At 38.5% G+C, this 21,060-nt stretch overlaps 1 protein-coding gene across 4 annotated transcripts in view; it reads right to left on the bottom strand.

Moving 5' to 3' along the window:
- Positions 1 to 2,944: 2,944 nt before the first annotated feature.
- The window catches only part of HPS5 (HPS5 biogenesis of lysosomal organelles complex 2 subunit 2), a 45,556-nt gene continuing 27,440 nt past the window's right edge, over positions 2,945 to 21,060 (bottom strand). For all 4 annotated transcript variants that reach the window (XM_075928107.1, XM_075928105.1, XM_075928106.1 and 1 more), the window contains exons 13-23: positions 17,623 to 17,746; positions 14,591 to 14,740; positions 13,715 to 13,789; positions 12,657 to 13,276; positions 11,088 to 11,208; positions 10,657 to 10,812; positions 10,149 to 10,268; positions 9,368 to 9,481; positions 7,117 to 7,223; positions 6,124 to 6,409; positions 2,945 to 5,242 (exon numbers count right to left, since the gene is read on the bottom strand). In XM_075928107.1, coding sequence (XP_075784222.1) covers positions 5,182 to 5,242; positions 6,124 to 6,409; positions 7,117 to 7,223; positions 9,368 to 9,481; positions 10,149 to 10,268; positions 10,657 to 10,812; positions 11,088 to 11,208; positions 12,657 to 13,276; positions 13,715 to 13,789; positions 14,591 to 14,740; positions 17,623 to 17,746 — 1,934 coding nt within the window. In that variant the 3' untranslated portion in view covers positions 2,945 to 5,181. The remainder of the gene's footprint in view (positions 5,243 to 6,123; positions 6,410 to 7,116; positions 7,224 to 9,367; positions 9,482 to 10,148; positions 10,269 to 10,656; positions 10,813 to 11,087; positions 11,209 to 12,656; positions 13,277 to 13,714; positions 13,790 to 14,590; positions 14,741 to 17,622; positions 17,747 to 21,060) is intronic.

The following is a 21,060-nucleotide window of genomic DNA, read 5'->3' on the forward strand; positions in this document are numbered from 1 at the left end:
CACACATGCACAGAAGTAGTGTTAAGGTTGTTTATTCAACTGTAACTTTGGCATTTCCTCACTTCAGCATGTTTCAAAGAGTGGAAGGTTTATAAATGGAGCTTTATAAATGGTGTTTGTGCAGGGAACACACTTGATAATGACATCCCATGCATTAGCTGCAGGCTGCATGAGACCCAGGCATGTGTATAGTCTATTTCATCCACAGCTCTCCAAGGGTTTTACGTATCAAGTAAGTATCTTCAGTTTCTCTTCCTGTAAGCTGAGGCACAGAGAAGCAATAGACCAAAGACCGTAACCCTCACTGGTTACCCAATTTTACTGATTCTCTGGAAGGTTTTCTTATCTGTTGAGCCTACATGGCCTCACAAAGGGTATCCAAGAGACTAAGCTTATTGTGTAAACTTGGAAGTCGGCTTGGGCATTCTAGTAGACAGATGGGTCATGCTCCCCATACGCTTTATGAAAAATGGCTTATGAGTATTAGAATGCATAGCTCAAAGATGCTTTATGCAAAATAGATCATGTGATGTCAATTTAAATATTGTAATCCACTGAATCTGTAAATCCTATTTTTGTGCATGTATCATTCTTGGGTGTAAAGTTAGAAATATGTGGTGTGCATCTGTTTATAGTTCTAAATGTACTAATAAGGGCCATTACCGTTGCTCCAGAAACTTAACTCCATACTCAAATCAACACCTGTGAATAGTCTTGTCATATAAGCCCAAACTGTGGTTGGTCTCAGAAATACATGTGGCTAGATCATCTGATGCCAAAACCCATTTTGTACTTTTTATTTTTCCACTTGAGTTGAGGAAAGTTTGAACTGAACACAAAGAATTCCTGTGTTGGGAACATAAGAGGGGAAAACAAACAATGGGGGCAGTTTCCAGACACCAGGGTTGTGTCTAGACTGGCCAGTTTTTCCGGAAAAACTTGCCAGCTGTCTACACTGGCCGCTTGAATTTCCGCAAAAGCACTGACTTCCTACTGTAAGAAATCAGTGCTTTTTGCGGAAATACTATGCTGCTCCCGTTCGGGCAAAAGTCCCTTTTGCACAAACGGGCCAGTGTAGACAGCTCAGATTTGTTTTCTGCAAAAAAGCCCCGATCGTGAAAATGGTGATCAGGGATTTTTTGTGGAAAAGCGCGTCTAGATTGGCCACGGACGCTTTTCCGCAAAAAGTGCTTTTGCGGAAAATCGTCCATGCCAATCTAGACGCTCTGTTCCGAAAATGCTTTTAAGAGAAAACTTTTCCGTTAAAAGCATTTCCGGAAAATCATGCTAGTCTAGACGTAGCCCAGGAGACCACCCCCCTCTTACTACCTACGTTGTCTGCTAGAACATCTAAGTGTGCATCTACATAGCAGGGCTTAACTCGAAATAAGCTACACAAATTGAGCTATGTCAGTTGTGTAATTATTTCAAAATTGGGAGTGTCTAAACAGTACTTATTTCGAAATACAGCACTCTTCCTCCAACTTCCCTTATTCCTCGTACAGTGAGGATTACAGGAGTCGGAGGAAGAAGTCCTCTATCTTGACATTATTTTGAAATAATGTTGTGGTGTAGGCATACCCTAAGACTGGGGAATGAGTCCAAGCTAGGAAGTTGTTTAGCTCATCAGAGACATTTAGAGCAACTGCTTAGGGTAAGCATTTGCATGAAATAAGTTTCTTAGTAGATTAAGATTAGTTGCAATTTTCTATTTTAATTTAGTAATTTATTTTGATGTTTTCACTTGCACCCCCGTCAATCCTACCTCTTGTACTTTTGTTTAAAATCCTTTTACCACCAAGTCCAGTGTAAATAACTGTTAGCTGGGGGTGGGTTGTGTAACCACTTTACATACCTCTCTTGCATCGATAAAAGAGGGCTTATCTGACCTTATGAACTTTCTCTGTGAACTTTTGCACAGAGAAGAATAGATTTGGGGGTTTGGTTCCTTTGGGGGGTTGTTCTCTGTGTGCTGAGCCTTTATAGCCGAGCCCTCCTAGAGTTGAACTGCTTCAGCATTTGTTGTTCAGCAGGATAGTTACCTTAACTCTGTATCTTTTCTGAGGGAGATCAGACTTCTGGTCCAGCAGGACGGGGAGGTGGGGAGCCCCAGAGAACTAGAAGGCGGGCATCAGTGGCATGGTCAGCACACTGGGGGACAAGCCTAAGAGGACTTCTGTGATTCAACTCTGCACAAGATGATTAGGGTGCCTCACGAGGAAAGGTACAGTTTAAGTCACACTGCAAGGAAGGCTTTTCAATTAGCCCAGCAGAGGATAGCCAGGCATCAGAATAAAGTCGGCAGAGTGTTACCACAGTTAAACCCATAACTGCTCTTGGATATGTCCATCAAAAAGATGGACACCATAACTGCTCTGTTTGTGAAACACCAGATTTAATAAAATCTGATTATGGCTAAAATAGAAATCAAAGTGTTAGCATGTCTCCTAGAATCTTAAGAACAATATGCATCGAATTTACCTAGAGAGGAATCCAGATGTTTTTACTGGATACAGAGTGGCTGGTGATTTTTCTAAGAGAGGGGATATAGCGTTCTGGTTCTTTTACAAATAGTATTTGATAGCTGAGCTTTTTTCTATTTTTTTTTTTTTTGTCTGTTAAATAGTTTAAAAAGTAACTTAATTTAGGTATTGTTGCAACTTGATCTCTTGGTGTTTGACCATCATACGTTAATTCTTGTTGTGACTTGCCACCCCCCCATATTCAGACAATCTTACTTGCTATTATGCCAAGTGACAGGATTTCACAAAGCATTAACCAAAAAGGTTAAACAAGTGTTAAATGGGGCATAATGTATCTGGGAGACAGACTTTCCTTTCTCGTGCTTGCAATGTGCAACTGCTGAATTTCCTAGGATGAAGTCACAATGTGTCTCTCACAGCTTCATATTGGATATATATAGAATAGGGAAATCAAGAGCAAGTCAGAAACACTTTTTTTTTTATTGAAATCTCTTAAAATTAGTTGAAACCATGAATACAAAGTCCAATTTAGGTGCAATAAACTTAAAAAAACTGTTGTAAAACTGGTTAATGTGGACAGTGTTAGGCAAAATGAAATACAAGCTCTTTGGAAAAAACTTGATTGCAAAAGTCAGCATTGTTAACTGTGCGTACAAGAACAACAAGGTTTTAAAATAAAGGTTATCGTGTATACAAAGCTTTCAGCTGTTTTCCGTGTCATTTGTCCTCCAACCAAAAGAGATTTCACTAGACTTGTGTCAGAAAGCACTAGTTATGAATTTTCCTGAGACAGATGATTCCTGTGCTTATAAAAGTCTTTACTTCTTTGAAGTGCTGCATAAAACTGAGCTTAATTAATCCTAAAACCCATATGAGGTAGTAGTATTCATTTCATAGGTTGGGAAACAGACACAAAGAGTGATTTGTTCTAAGCTTTATGATGTATGAGTACTAAAGTTATGACAATTAAGGAGTACTTCACTTCCAGTTCGTTGCTCCTATGGTAAATAAGAGTATAGTGTGCCTGAGCGTGTAGACAGGCACATGTGCGTTTGTTTCCAAACTTCAGTTAACAATCTAAACCCCAAGTAAAACTGAAGCTGAACAGGACATTTTGTTGGCTTTTTGCAGATAAGAACCTGAAGTTACGAAATAGCTTCCACTGCACATATTTTTGTAGACTTTATTCCCAATCCAGAAGAGCTATGAAATCCTCCACCAAAAGGAAATGACTTTCTAAAGATTGAGCCAGTGAAGTTACCCATCCATCTGCCATTTTATATATCATACCAAACGTGTCAGATGAAAGTTACGTTGATTAAAAATCATTAATTTTTAAATAAAAATCATTAGTTTGGAATGCAGCAAAAATGGAGGAAAAAACTATATACATAAAATATTTGAAGGCTTTTATTTTAAAGGGATACTGTCAAATTTACTCACAAAATATTGGCATAGGGAAAAAGACAAAATTATCAAGGGAGTTAGTTCTTTGGGACCATTACTGAGACATTACAGCATTACTCTAGTGTCTGAGGCCCCAAAATTGAAGTGGGCTAAAACCAAAAGTAAATCTCACTGTATTTTTACTATTCAAGCACTAGGAAGTTCAGAGTACAAGGAATAGGTGTAAAATAAGTTTTTGCAAATGATTAAGTAAAATTGGGTGTTATAAATCTTCAGTTTTAATAGTCTAAGGTTAATCCTGAAAGGTAAAGGCTTTCTTAAAAACCATGATTTTTAACTTGACAGTCTCCCTTTAAAGATACATTAGTATTAATCAGCTTTTTAAAAGGCAGTTTTAGATAAAAAGTTATGCAGTTACATCATTTCTACCAAAAAGCAGTAACAAAATATTGTCTTCTACATGGATCTAAACAAATGATCTTACCAATCATCTGAAGATGACCACATGACAGATTTGTGCAATTTAGGAATGCTGTGTTGACACATTTTTTCAGTAGTCTTAAATTAGCATTTTGAAGAGATAATGCAAATTTCAGTATATAATTAATACAACATAACATTATTTTACATAGATCTTATAGATAAAAATGTTGCTACTTAAAGAAATAGATCAAAAGAGTAGATAGTCTGTACAATTAAGGGAAAATCCGCATTCTTGCATGTGTTCTCTGCAGCTATTTGCAAAAGCAGATGTCAGGAGGGATAATGTGAATGTTTGGCAAAGGGGTCTGCTATGCTTGCAATATACACAGAATTAATCATCATAAAGATTACATCTTGACCAACCTACACAAGTTCCTAAAGACAAAACCCAATATCTTAAATGATTTTTAATTAATCAAATTATTCATCTGAATAATTTAATGTTCAAAGGACTGTACCTTTAACTGTTTTAATTCATACAGAGTTACTGGCAAATTCATTCAGCCCTTTTAATTTGTATTGTAATCCCTCTTCCCCCCCAAGTTTGTCAGACACTTGTGGTCTTGAAATACTCCAATGTTTATGCTGAAATCAATCTAACAATTTCTAAAACCTGTTTTAAAGGATTTAAGACGAACTGTGGAAGAAAACCCTATTTAGGTGCTATTTTCATGCTGTATGTCTGAATACATTATTTTGTCGCCAAGAGTTTGTTTCTTTAAAAGGTTTCTTTATAAAGCTTAAGAGGCACTTTACATGTAGAATATGCACAATACACAACTTCATTTCAATGGCTCCTGGATATTTCCTATGCCTGCTGAGACCAGAGAAAACGGTCACACCTTTCCAGCATGGACTGTATCAGGGCTCTACAAACGAAAAAGGGGGGGGGGGGAGAAGAGAGGAAAAATCAAACCTACTAGTTACTTAAATTGCTGCAGGTTACTAACATTTACATTTTAAACTGGCTGTTGCAGTGAAGTAGGATTCGGATTCAGAGAAGGCCCTATAATTCCACTCCCCCTCTCCCCCCCCCCACACCTTTGAAGATTTTCACTAACCTGAATGAAGAGCATGAGTGACAAACCATAAAAAGTAGAAAAGAGATAACAGGGCTTGTTTCATTAAAAGCTAGTATTTAGGGCTTGCTAGATTCTAGGCCTATGCTCTTGCTTTTAATTACCCCTGAATATTGACATCACAAGAGATTTCAAAAGGACCTTCTCAAGTGACATCTTCTAGAACTTAATTCCAAAGAGTCTTATATTTTTCCACGTACGAGCTTTTTAAATGAATTAAACAGCATATCTGTGGGTGAACTATGTTGACATCATCTGCAGTGCAAGTAAATGCCTGAATTCCACCTACTGTAATGTCTCATTACACTATTCTAGTGCTTATGAAGCAGTTATCAGAGCACCATACAGGTAAGATGCTGCTGAACTCTTCAGCTGTAGACATGTGAATTTCGTTTTTGATCTTCATTTTGAAGGAAATATTAATTTTGAGTGTATTTTCTGTTAATACATTTTTAAAGCTACATGCCTCAAATATATCCCTTTTACATTGGGCACAGAAGAATTTTTAGGTAGCTTTTACCATGCTGTAACACTGTATAAACTCTTGGTGGTTAAGTCTGAAATGATTTGACTATTTTTTTTTAATATAATGAAAAACCAAACTCTGACTTAAAATGACACGAAGTAAAGTATTGATACATGTTCTCTACACGCACACCTACATGTCTTACCTTTGCCTTTTTTCAGCAATTCTCAGTATTTCACAGATCTTGGTAAATCTCTCGGACAATTCAGCTGTCAAACCACACTCCTGCAGTATTGGCAAGGCATGATCTGGGCCTATAACCTTAGCCAACAGAAGAGCTATGTTTTCAACAGTAATGCAATTTGACCAGTTAGCGCTACCATTGGTGATAGCACTGCCATTCTGTGCACCATGATAGTGGAAATCTGTGCTGTGACTGTGAGCAAGGTGGAGAAGGAACTTCCATTCTTCCAAGGTCTCTGGAATCAAACCTAAATGCAAAATTAAATTACTGGCTATAGCTATCTGTGAGGGGAAAGCTTGTAGCATTTAAAAGAGGCTAGTTTTCTAGAATTAGTATTGTACATTAATCTCTTAGTTCAGTGGTTTAAAACGCATTTGATCTTTTGACAGTGACACAATATTTTCCAGTGTATAGTTGTTGGGACTTTTTTCATAGCCATCGCTAAGGTTCTGGATTAAACTAAGAGTCAAATTCCTCTGTGTGTCTATTAAGGATATTATAGATTTTCCCTGGAATTCTGCTACCCGATATAGAAAGTTGCTCACTATTCACTAGAAAACTCACTAGAGTGTGCTGCTAGTGAATTAGCTGATTCTCCAAGGTGGTGGGCAACAAACATTCAGAGGGCAAGCTGGAGCCAAAAAATTTAATTAAAATGTTAAAAGATTTGAACCACTTGACAGAACGCTAGGATTTAAAAAACCAACAAAAAACACTTTTGTTGGAAGACAAGTATTAAACTTCTGTGAGGAGAGTTTCTGATTTATACTCAGTATATTGTACAGCATAAATATAACTATGTGAAGTTACACAAGATGCCAAGTAATCTTGCTATACCCAAAAGACTTCATTCAACTCTGGACAAATGTTTTTCTATAGTTAATCAACAATCACTACATAGTCAATATAGACAAGGTCTTATACTGGTGAGCTCACATGTGAAGATTCACTAACCATGTTCTCCATCCAACAGATTCATATCATCCAAATGAACAATATTAGTAAAGGCTTCTATTCTTCTATCCAGTTCCAAACACACAGAGAGGTATCCAGGCCAGAAGCTAAAAGAAGAGATTAAAATTTTCCAGAATCAAATAAATGTTTATTCTAAACTAAAGCCACTGATAATGAAATACTGATTTACCAACTCTTCAGTAAGAGCAAATAACGCTAAATACTAAGAACACCCTGGCCATCTCAAAGTGGCAAAACACAGGCCATGCCATAAGTCCTCAGAACATTCAGATTACTGAGGCCTTTGGTCAAACAATGCCCTCAAAAAGTCATAAGTGCTCTATGATAAATACACCTATGTGGTCTCGTTACAGTGAGTTTTTGTAAAAGATAGTGAGAAAGGGTCAAGTGGAAAACCACCATCATATGGAGGTAAGACCTGCATAGAGAAAAGAATGGAAGTCATTAGGGAAATATGTGGGAGTAGTTAGGAACAGAGGGAACATCTTTATGCATGCAAGAGGTCTATGAAGTCCAATAGATAAATTTCTCTCTACTAAAGCAGGTTACATAAGAGAAAGGCATTAGTGACCTGCATTGGGGTTATTTCTTTGCTCACGTTTCAGGTCAATAACATTTATTGAGTAATAAACAGGGCGTAACACAGGGGTGGACAATAATATTTGATAGGGGGTCAATCCAAAACTTTAGTAAGTGGTCAAGGACCACACTTTTCTATTATATTAACAGATTAATAAATATATTATATTAGTGTGAGTCTGGGAAAGATTTGGTGCAGAAGAGAGCTCAGAGTAGGGGAATGGGGTGCAGGAGAGGGTTCGGGGTCTAGTGCAGGGGCTTGTGCTGTGACATGAGGCAAGAGGAGGTTGTAACTAGAGATGTAACAGTGTAGTTGATTAACTGATTAACCAATAAGCAAAAGCGTATAGGTTAATGCTATAGACTACACGCATCTCCCGCCCTCACCACCACAACACCATAATTTTTTTTAGCAGGTTGACCAGTAGCCTGTCTCAGTCCTGGCTTGCGCCAGTCCAGGACCTACTCGCACCGCGGCTCTGCATTTAAAATGTTATTAGAAGATAGGCGGGTAGGCAGCCCAGCTCAGTTCCAGCTCATGCCCCGGTTCAGGAGCTCAGGCCCCCACTTCAGACAGAGGCTGCTGTCACCCCTGTATCAGAGGCAGCAGCGGGGGTGACAGTCCACAAGGGGAGCTGGTTTTTAAACTGTCTCCCCTTGCCAACCAGCTCCTAACTGGCACCCCACACTGCGGATACAGAGGCTGCGGAGTAGCACGGGGCTCCTTGGGAGTGGGGCTGGAGTGCACTGGCTGCCAGTCCCGCCCCCGGGGACTATACAATAGTCGAGTAACCGATAAGAATTCATGAGGTTACACAATTATTTAATTAACCAATATTTAATATCCCTAGCTGTGACCTTTGGCAAGAGATGCAGAGGGTTAGGGTGTGATCTAGGGCAGGGAGTTGGGATGTGGTCAAGGGTAGGCTCTGGCCAGGAGGTGCTTCCCCTAGACAGCTCCCAGATAGCAACCCAGCGGGAACCTCAGAAAGGCTGCCTGCCTGTTGAGCCCCCATACATCACTCAAAGCAGCTAGCTGCTGGTGCTAGTGTGCATGTCTTGGCGAGATGTGTGCAACTGGGGGAAGAGGGGCTCCCTGAGCTGCCTGCACTTGTAAGCATGGCCCAGACAGCTCCTACTGGTCAGCTCTCATCCAACTGGAGCTGCATGGATTACAATGGGAACAAGGGCAGCGCACAGAATCACATAAGCTGGCTTCAGCAGCCTGCTGTTTACAGCAGTGTGGGAGATGTGGCAGGAAAGGCGCTACCTGAAGGTCTGTCTGGCTGTGGACACTGGCGGCCCAGAGGATCTTTGCAAGTCAGATATGGCCCATGGGCAATATTTTCTCTGCCCCGGCTTAACATGTAATGGTGTAGTTCGTGTTAAGCTATGACTATTGTTTCTTAGTTACAAAGAAAGGTAATACCACAGAGGTATGCTTCACACTGGCTATTTATAATCTATACATGATGACACTTTAAAATATATACTCATCCACAAAATACTTCATATAAATAGAGTTAACTGACAGACTGGCAGGAAACCTATTGGCTTTCATTTGTATACAGTATTCAGTGGGCCAAGATGCCGAATAAACTACATTTCAAGAAGAAGAATTTTTCAGTAAACTACCAAGTTTTCAACTTACCCATAAGATTTGCAGATATCAGCCATCCTCTCTTTTGTTACAAAATCAGCTGGGAGTTTAATTAGAAGCAAAATCAGTTGGCTATAGCCCCAGGTAAAGAAATGGGAACGTGGTCTGGGAAGACAGATTTATTCACAAGTTAAATGTTAACATTCTCCTGAGTTTATAAGAACTATTTTTATTATGAAGCCAAATAGGTGAACAGAATTATGTCATCTTTCACATGAAATGTTGACAATATTAATTAAAAACAGCATGGCCAACTACTTTCTTGATAGACTCACTTCAACTGAGATTTTCTTTTAGGCACAGATGCAATTAGAGAGGGAGAGACAAAAAAGTTACTGTAGCCTTTTGGGATACCAGCATCAATGTTCAGAATCTATGCCCATGTGTATATTCCAGCTGAAACAGTAGGAAAATTTCACACACCTTAAAAAATGTGTTCTCCAGAAATACTCTGAAAATGATTCTTACAAAGTGGCAGCTTCTTAAGAGAGATATGTATTGATAATCATTACAGATCTTATTCCTAACTGGATTAAGATATTAGAAAAGTTGTTTAATCCTTTGGTTGCTGCTGTTGAACATCTTGAGGTATGGGAGGTAATATACTCTAGGGAAAAACTGAACCTACTGCAGAATTGCCAACGCACAACTATGCATCACTTACAGCTGTTGTTTAACTGAAGGTAGCCAGCTCCCCCATGGAACACAATGCAAATCTGGACAACTGCATGTTTGCTGGGTGCAATTCAATATACATGATTTATTACCTTACCTAGGGTTTCCTTCAGAATCCACTGTATTTGTTCTTTGTGGAGCATCATGGGAAACAGCCAAACACAGCCAATCCAGTCGTAATGCTTCAGGTTGAAGAAGAGATCTAAGGAGGGATGACCTAAAAAAGTTTGAAAAACCATAGTTTTTAAATTGACCAAATATGGCAATATGATAAACATTTAAAAATTCCCCTTAATCTTCAGAAATATTACTGAATGCATCCATATTTGAGTTTTACATACTGAAGTGTTGCCCAACGCTAATTTGATAAAGTACAGAAATGAAGCTGCTTTATAATGAAGCAACATGGGAAAAGACTGAATGCACAGAAATTAACTGGCAAAACAAAAATGTATTTCATGTTAAGTTCCTTTCTATTTTTAATATGCAGACAAAGCAGTGTTTAAATTTAAAAACCCACACAGGATGACAGCTAGTGTTTGTATTATATAAGTATTTCACAACAAGAAAAAAAAGGAACGCAGCATACATGCAAGCCCCTTTACCTTTCATCTTCAGGCTTTGATTTAATGAGACTGTCTAAATATGCTAAAAAGTGGGCAGGGTGATGTCTACAAAGCTGCATGATGTCCGAGGGCAAGATTGATGGATAGAACTTGATCAAGGGCCTTACAGCTGTTTCCCCAAACTTTTCATAGAGCCTGTACAAACAAAACACATTATCTTTAATGCCAAACCACAGTAAGACTGCCACACTGATAAGAAAACAACTCTATATTTCAGAATTTTAATTCTTCTACCTGCATGTTTCAAGTTCCTCTTCTTGAACACTGCTAATACTAAAATTATCACCACAAAGTCTCACAACATTAAAGTGGTTAGTGGGAATACCAAACCAGAGCAAGATAAGACAAACAGACAGCATGAATTTACCATATTAACCAACATGAAGAAAAGAAAATCGCACACTACAGACCTTTGGGCATGTGCCAATAACAGAGGACTATCCCATGGCCCCAAGTCATTTAACAGTTTTAGTATTTTCAACATATCTCCATTTTTCATTGCCAAAATCACTGGACTAGCATGGGTCAATTCTGAAACACAAATCATTGCAAAACATTTTAAGGTTTTTTTTTAAATCAAAGCTATATTAGAAAATAATTAAGGACAGAAACATTTATTTTATTCTTCCACAGTCCCCATCATGGAACTTTATCTCTAGTCTTCAATGGTAGCAGGTGAGTAAGTCACACTTAAAACTGTGAGGTGTTTGGCTTCGACAGAATTACTACCAATGATGTTACAAGAAAATTAACATTATTAAATTGTTTTTAAGGAATTATTTTATAAAAAAAACTTCAAGATAGTTTTCCATGTTTCTTTTCCTTTAAAATATAAGGCAACTTACTTTCTTTTATATAAATTTACATAATCTGTATGGAATTTCAGAGCTTATGGCTTCATGTGTACAAAAAAGACCGCCCTGAATTTATTTTCAAAACCAACTGACTTAAATTCATGAAATACAAGTTCCACTTAAAGCTTAAGTTACCAATTAGGGACATTACTGAAGTCACTGAGAATTCTGTCGCTAAAATTATAGGAACCAAACTGGGCGCATAAGCTCTACCTTACAAAGCCTCACATCCTTAACAGTATGCATATAAGAAGTCACACTCACATCAACCCAGAGATGCAATTAATACTTTTCTAGTCTAAACTACGCTCAAGCCAACATGGAACAGATTTCTGCATGCCCAGACATAGCCCTCCGTGCAGCAAAACACTTAGGGTGTGTCTAGACTACATGGTTCCATTGACAGAGCCATGTAGTCTAGACACACCCCTAGGCATATGCTTCACTTCTATGCTGAATCAGGATTCTATCAACTTGAAGCCCTGACTATAAAGGTTTTGCTTCAATTTTAGAAGTTGCATGTCATGGACCAAATTCTGTTCTCAATGACATACAAAAGCCCCATTCATTGGGACTGCAAGGCATAAGAAAGGACAGAAGGGACTTCTGAAGAAGAAAAGAATGTCTGAGGTAATCAACTGCATGCAAGGAATGTTTTTCCAGTCCAGCACTGAGCTTCATGAATATGTTGCTGTCCAAACTTTGGAAACAACCTGAAATATCTGGGTATACTTGCACCCACTTTGCCAATGAGAATGTGACTCTCTTCCTAATTGTAGCCTTATGTTAAATAATTGAAATGACTTGATTTCCATAGCAACAATTTTTTTCAAATACTCTTTGAAAGTTCCATATTCTGTTTCAGCAGATGTTTCATATCATTACAGAGTTCAGCTAACTCAAGCTGCACTATTCACTTGTTCAGTAATGACATCAGTGTTAAACACTTAAAAAAAGAAGCATTTCTCCATTAGAAGTCAATGGTTCTTAACTTAATTTTGTTTATAAAATAACTAGAGGTGATTCAGAAAAATGCTGGATTTTAAACAAAATCTGTATTTAAGATAAAAACCTAAAAATTCAATTGGTTTAAAAGTGAAAACAAAAAGCCACCAGAGTCATTACCTTTCAATCCTTCAATGTAAGTTTCCCAAACACCGGGACTGTTCGCGTAATTGATTGTTATACATCGCTTCAGTCTTTTTAAATCCAAAAGAAAGAAATAGTCCTTTATAAACTGACAAGCCAGGACCCATGAGATTGTTAGCTGCAAATCTTGTTCGGAACTTTCTTTTGCATTCCCTTCCTTGCAAGCAAACACATTTAATTCAAAACATAAAGTTGTCAACTCTACTAGATCCTTTTGGATATCCTGTGCTATGAGACATGGAGGATACACTTGAAAAACATGGCCTGAGGCTCCCTTCGAGTCAGCGTCATTTTCATGTACTTCTCTGCCAAAATGAGCTTTGTTAGTTTGATCCTGTCCAGTATTTTCTTGCAAGACACCAGTGTGTCCTTTGCCTACATGATCTTCACTGTGCTGATCTGGTTCAGTATTTTCTTCTAAAATCTCACTCTGCTCTTCAGCAAGCACATTCTTATCTTTCTTAATGGATAAGCAGTCATCTGAAAAGGAAGGCTCTTTGAAACCAAATGTTTCTTCCAGACACAAAAACCACTCCTGCAAAACTTCTCTCAGGCACCGTGGTTCTAACAAAACCAGTGGATCTTGCAGTTTGTTTCTGTAAAGTGAAGTAGAAATGTGCTGAACTTGCTAGTCAGTAGTCAAGAGATGCCAGTGCTAATTTATTATACATATCAAGTAATCAACAAAACTGGTAGTATATTTCTAGACACTGGTCATACGGATGCTATTTTTCTGAATAGTTAGGACAGTAGGAAAGTCACTATATAATTTCTACAAGCATGCTTTTGTGGCTCTCACCTCCAAATGATTTGTGTAGCTTGGTAGGCAACTGCCTGAGTCTACCTCTAAGTCCGCTTATTCTTAGCAAAACTCACAAGTTATATTTTTTATTAAAAAAAGCCACTATTCACATAAGGATTTTCAGACAGTATTACACTGTATCTGGATATATTTGCACAGCATCATTTACTGCAGATATGTACAATAAAAGCTTTCTGCCAGGGTAAAACATAGCTCTATATTCTCTACTTACATAGCTTCTATTGTCGCTACCTTGAGATCACTTAGTCGGTCCTCTTCTTGAGGCTGGCTCTGTACTACTTCTACTCTGGAAAGAAATAGGAATACAAAATTGTGTCATCTAAAAATCTAAATGTGGATCTTTTTAAAACAGAGAAAGAGCATTAATTCTATTATGAGAAAAGCAGGGGTTATTTTTCATGAGAGAAAAAATGTGACTACAGTAATTATGGAGCAGCTGGACATGACAGCAGAAGAAAAAACTTCAGTGGCCTATCCTTTTCCATTTTGTCAGACATTACCTATGATGGTTCCCAGATACCATTTGTAAGAAACTATTACAAATTCATAGCTTAAAATATTTAAATGATTTGCTGATTTAATTCCTGATAATTTACCTCTTATTCTTTATTAATATGACTAAGACAGTACAGTTTTGTTTTCTTGTCTAAAACAACCCTGTTTTGAGGATGATAAAACTGCTTGTTCTTCTTTTCATTAGAAATAGGACATGGGCTTTAAAATTCACATGCACCAACAAGCCTGCTTAGGTAATCCCACAAGGGCAAAGAGGAAACTCAATTAGTTTCTCTTCCTCAACCATTCCAGAACCAGAAAGAAATGCTGTTAACATGTTGAACTATTAACATCCATTTTTAGAAGAGTTTGACACCTGAACTGACTCTGAGGGAGAAAACGGAGACAGGGAATAGAATAGGCCAGATGATAACATATAGGCTCTCTACATAGCCAGCTAAAAAAAACATGCACAGCAGAATCATGTTATTTTCTATTCTATTGAAATGAATGGGCTTGTTGTGGAAAACAGGAGATACTTGTCCTTTGGCAGCTGGCGCATTCAACTAATAAACTGTGAGCTTGAACTTACTCATTTTCATCTTCATCCTGGGAGCATGCTGCTGTACTAGCAGTCACTTCATGAGATTCCTCCTCTTTCATTTCCTGTTTCACTCTGACGTCAGGATTCATATGAAGGGTGCCAATCTTTTCAGTAGTTTTGCGTACAAAGCTGGAAACACTAAGTTGAGAATTCAAACAACTAAGACAGCAGTAGGGGGAGAGTTCATAACAAAAACAATAAATCTCATTCTTTCTAGTCAGCCTCTTACTTCAAAAAACTTTATTATCTAAAGGAGGCAGGAAGAGAGGTTGGAGGCACTGGGAACCAGCAACTATCAGTCAGAACCTACCATGAAAAAAATACATGTTGCACTCAGTAGGAAACATCTCAGAACTTGTATGCTTTAGTCAAGTTTACTACTAACAAGACTTTCAGGGCCAATAGAGACCACAAATTAAAACACTGGACATTTGGTTTTGTACTGCTTGGTAGAGAGGATTTTACAATTAGGCAAATGCTAAGATTTTTATTTGCAATGCAGAGCAGCTAATTCTTCCACGTTAAAACCTCTACAGTAGCATATGCACAAGAATTTTGTTAATTATCTTTTAATTTGTGCTATACTTACATTCTCAATGATGAAGATTTTTCAGGGAACATACAGTTAAGAAATTAAAGGGCATTCTAAAAGGTTCTGTTTCATTTATCCATCTCTAAACCCTTAAAAGGTTTCATTCTAAAGGAAGAAGGTTTACCTACATTATAAAACTCTAACATACTAGTCCATAATATGCAAGAGTTCTTTATAAAACTGGAAATTAAAAAAAACAAAAAAACCCTCAAATTCCTTGTACTTCAGCTCAGAACAGTGTTAGCAGTGCCAGAAAAATACCTGTTACCTACCTTCCCATACTACTGTACTTCAGAGTGTTTTGCACATGTCTATTCCAGTGCAGGTGCATGCACAGCTCATGCAAACGTTGGAAATTTTTTTCCTCAGCAGTACCCTTTGAAGCAACTCAAGCACCCTCTAACATCATGCAGTATTACATGTAGGTATGAGGGGAAGGAGCCACCCCTGTACCTGCTCAGTTCCTTCTTCCCAAATAGGCTCGGATACAGATAGGAAGGAGCGTGCGGAGTGTACACATGCAACAGTTCACAGAACAATTCCAGACAGGTATCCATTTTTTCTTCTTCCAACAACAGCACATGTCCATTCCACCGTAAGTAAGTCAAAAGCAAAGATGAGCTCAGAGACTACCTGAATAGTTATGACGGAACAACCCATCCAAAACTGGCATCTTTCTTCGACTTTTGGAAAATTACATAATGAGCAGCCAATGGAGAATGGATGCCTGAGTGGGCTGCTGTGCAAATGCTATCATTGAATGAGCCAAAACTGTAGGTAAGAAATAGAATGACAGCTGGCAGCACAAACAAGCACAAGAGAGGATTTTATCCTGGATTTCTTAAGTGGAAACCGGCTGATCTTTCATCCTGTCTGCATATCATGACAAATAATTGTGTTTGGAGCGGACGGGTATGGTGCAGCCCAATTAGAAGGCTAATGCTCTCCTCACATCCAACCAATGACACCTCTGTACATATGTAGGCTTTGGGGGGAAAGTTGGCAAATAAATTGCCTACTTAATGTTGAAACTTGAAACCACCTTTGTCAAGAATTTTGGACAATCCTTATGGAAAACTGAATAAGGAGGCTCTGAATTCAACCACTCTCCTGGCTGAGGTTAACACAATCGAAAATGCCACTTCTTCATAGAGAGAGGACTACTACCGAAAATCAAAATGTGATTCATAAAGAATCTAGAAACTGTAACCAAACCCTAGTCATACAGTATAACTAACTAAACAGACTATATACAAAGAGTGAGGGAAATAAGACAGGAAATGCTCCAACCATCATCACCGGGGGTGGGGGAGGAAGGGAGGTAAGGAGGTCGGATGCAGATTTGTCCTGTTACTTTTGCAAGCAGTGGCATGTGATGGTAGCGAGTGCTTGCGATACCGATAGGAAAAGGATCTCTGACAAGTGTGTGAGGCACACACACCACTACAGTGGAATGGACACATGCAATCACTGAAAGTAGAACGCCTAAATTCTCTGATTAAACAGTTAACATTCAGCACTCAAAGAGCCCCTCCCAGTGGTGACACAGTATAACTCAAAAAGAACTTCCGTGCAAAAAGAAGAGGGAATGAGTTTAAACTAAGGATGTTAAATTTTTACTAACTAATTGAAAGTTGATGGGATTTCCATTGACTAGTCAATTAGTCGGCAAGAACTAGCATCCCCACTTCTTCCCCCCATCTTGCTGTCTCTTTCTGATAGAGGAAGCAAGGGGGGGGGAAGGAAGGGAGAGCAACTAGTCGATTAGTGTGTTGACTATCCAATAAGCTTTTGCTTATCATATAGACAACTAGTCGCTTACATCCCTAGTTTAAACCCAGTAGAATACTGATGTTAAGATAGTGTCAAAGGGAAATTGTTATAGACTGCAAAATAAAAAAATACAATAGTTGATGCAAACCTTTAAACTGGTGTAACCAGAATGTAGCACATGAATACTTACGGATTTGATTTTCTGCCTGTGTAAAACTTAAGGTACCTGGTAACCAACTTCTTCCAAAAGGATAGAGCTTGGTATTTGGAAAGTGCAAAATGGAGGCACATATTTTGGTAATACATACCATCATTGAAATACCCAGCAGTTCCTTAAAATATTAAATAATCTAAGTACCAAAATGCTAAACCCCATAACCACAGTCAATACATTGAAAGTAAACATTAGCCACTAGATTATAGCATGTATTCTTAACCTCCATTTAAAACTCAAGAGTTAAATCCTTGCTTAACTGAAGTCACTGACAAGACTCCCATTGTCTTCAATGGGGTAAGAATTAAAATCAGATTTGATAGGAAAGTTAATCTTGTATATTTTATGTAACATTTTATCTTTAAGCAAACTATGCATAACAATGGTATTCAGGAAAAAAAAAGGAATGTAATGGATGAACAAATATCCTAGGATTTTTACCTTTCCTTGACAGCCTGGAGGGAGACCAGAGGAGAAGGTGAACGAAATGACAATGGGATACTGAATGGGAGAAAAGTCTCATTCCGATCAGTCTCAACCACCACAGAAGCATGAGATACGTTGTCTAACAAATGGAATTGAAATAATAAAATTATGAAAAATGAGTTGACAATGAAACATATAATTCAATCATGATTATGACCCATGCTTTCCTTTAATTGGGAAATTTTACTCTTCTGTGGCCTAAATTTTGTTTTCTTTTTTACTTGCAAGTTATGTAATGGATTTTTTTTATGAGAATGGGGACAGCATAGGATAGGGACTAGAATATACACACAGTTGTTGGGATCAAGGGCAATCTCAGCATTTCTTACTTTAGACCTAGTATGTATTTGTTCTATTTATCAAATAAAAGATCCAACAGATTAAGACGCAACTAACAAATCAATGTCAAGTAAGAGAACACTGAGTGGATGACTATCTTCTGTACATGGATTGTTGGCCTAGCCTGAGGTTACATCTCCATGCTATTTTCACCAGGTAACCAAGATGGCTCCCCAAAAAAAAAAGTTAACATGTCATATCAAAATGTAGTGATATTCCATGGACATTAGATTGCATTTAAATATACATGTCTGTGCAGAACAGCCATTACTAAGGTGTCAAAATGTAAGGAGGTATAAATGTGTAACTTTACCCAAACACTGTGGCTCTTCATATTGACTGAAGAAAATGAGTAACCAAAAGAGATCACCCCACACCTATACTGCTATTTTGTATACCAATAACTACCACGTGATTTGGTCCCTTTGTGATGCAGGCTGAGGAGGTCAAACTAAAACCTAGTTACAGCTAAAAGCACGGACAGTAGCTTATAGGCAGCCTAGTGACATCTCTTATTTCAGAGTTTAGGAACAGTGGGGTGTTTGCATTTAAATCATATCCTAATACAAGAAAAAGACATGTACAAAGTGAATTTTTTTTTTAAAGTAAAATGATTATTTTGAGTAATGGCGACAATGCCCTTACTAGCACCTCAAAACTAAAAGTTTCTCTCTCTTAAAAAGGAGCTGCACTACTCTTGTATCTGTGGTAAAGGGATTCTAGATAGTACCTAAGGGTATGTCTACACTACCACCCTAGCTCGAACTAGGGTGGTTAATGTAGTCATTCGAAGTTGCAAATGAAGCCCGAGATTTAAATATCCCGGGCTTCATTTGCATCTTGCCGGGCGCCGCCATTTTTAAATCCCCGTTAGTGCGGACTCCGTGCCCGGGGCCACACGCGGCATGGAGTAGGTAGTTCGAATTAGGCTTCCTCGACGAGTAACGGTAGTTCGAATTAGAAAGCCTAATTCGAACTACCTACTCCGTGCCGCGTGTAGCCGCGGGCACAGAGTCCGCACTAACGGGGATTTAAAAATGGCGGCGCCCGGCAAAATTCAAATGAAGCCCAGGATATTTAAATCCCGGGCTTCATTTGCAACTTCGAATGACTACTTTAACCACCCTAGTTCGAGCTAGGGTGGTAGTGTAGACATACCCTAACATTCACAAATGGAGATCCTGTGTGGAAACAAACTTTTTGTTCACTAAGTAGAAAAGTACCAATTTCAAGACTAATTGCCATGTAGTGGGAAGAGAGAAAGCAATTACAATGCAGACTAGAAGGCAGCATTCATTAAAGTGTTTCTCTCAGGAAACTGTCTAAAGCAACAAATGAAGTTCATATGCACGAAGATGCAGAAGCATCTAGAACTATAATAGTTTGAAATAACTAGCCGCTTTGTGTTCATTAGCTGAGCAACAATAGGAAAAGCTCTAACTCCAAACATGTAAAACCAAGTCTCTTCACTTGAGAATTTGACTCTCTGAAATACATTAAGATGACAACTAAAAAAATAAAGAGGGGTGAACAAATCTCACAAAATGACAAGTGAAAAGTTTATGGCCACAAACATGCATTTATTAGCAGTACAAAACTACCTAAAGACAGATAAATAGTAGTCCTTAAACCTTCATTTTTTCCACATTTTCTTGCTTGACACATTGTGAGGAAGTCTATCAACCCCTTGGCAAAAAAAAGATGCATTACGAAATTATAGTTCCTAACACCAAACAGATTTCTTGAAAAGAGAGACTAAAGAAATTCTCACTTGTTTTCATAGACTTGGCTATAATCCACCTAGATTTTAGGAAAGAATGAGTCTATTGTCTCAGCTGCATGCTTCACTTTCCCTCTTGACTAATCAGAGCAGGATCAAGCCAAGATCAGGAAGAACAAAAGGGACACTCCCATTCTACAGGAGAGAGCAGGTTGGGTGTGTCTAGACTGCATGGTTTTGTGGATAAAAGTACATTTTTGTCGACAAAACTATACCTTTGTCTACACTGCTGCTGAGTTCTGTCGACATAACGTTGACAGAACTCAGCAGTTTTGCCAACAGCTGTAACCTCATTCTACGAGGAATAACACCTTTTGTCGACAAAAGTCATACCCGTTGATTCCCTGATGAGAAGTGACCCCATACTGTCTCAGATAGCGGCTCTAAATTGGGAGGGTGAAGTGGAAAGAGTTTAAGAGTTAATAGGAGTGGGCCTTCAAGTCTGCCTCATCCAGCTCTTATGGTGGATCTGAACAGACAACATGTATTAAAAAAATCCCTAACCTTATAGTCCTGGAGTATATTTCTGGCACAAGTCCAGGAGCATCTCTCTCTGCAGGCCAGTCTACTGCCTCCCCAGCTTGAACTTTCTCTAACACCACAAAAAGGAGCTACTTATGAAGGTATGTTTTTCAGAGAGGAGAGATCACATTACCCCTTGAAAAACCAGAAAAGCCTCTAACTTTTGTCCAGAATTGGGTATTTGTTGGGAAAAGGAAAAGGAAAAGGAAAGAAAAAAGGTGGCTGGGTGGCATAACAGGGCTATTATTTCAAAAGGTTGCATCCCCCCATACAAAAATGTACAAACATACAGGAGAGAATCACCTCCAAAAACACCGAGGAAAGAAACTCTACAAGAAAGTTAAAAGTTCTTGACCCACGCCTACCAGCTCCCTGGCATCAATAGAAGGCCTGGCTCAATGAGAGCTAGAAAACGGATTCCCCCCCACCCCCCCAAAAAAAGCAGCAATCTGGCTAGCAGAGGCTGGATTAACACTGATGGAGGATGGTCTGTTTTAATGCTAACAATAACCTAGCTGTGTTACCCATAGAAAATGAAAACTTGAGTGACATCCTGGCTCCACTGAAGTAAATGGGAGTTTTGCCATTTACTGCATGCTGAGATCTCACCTCTAAAGATTTCACTATAAGGTTTTACCACAAGAGGCCACAGAAGAGCTGACTTTAGGTTTACCACTAGCAAGAGGTGGCATATGTGATTCACCCAGCAGTTTACAGGGTTTAATCAGAGATACCTAAATGGTGGAAGACAA

Source organism: Pelodiscus sinensis, chromosome 4 (assembly GCF_049634645.1).
Source record: "Pelodiscus sinensis isolate JC-2024 chromosome 4, ASM4963464v1, whole genome shotgun sequence".
In the NCBI taxonomy this organism is placed as follows: domain Eukaryota; kingdom Metazoa; phylum Chordata; order Testudines; family Trionychidae; genus Pelodiscus; species Pelodiscus sinensis.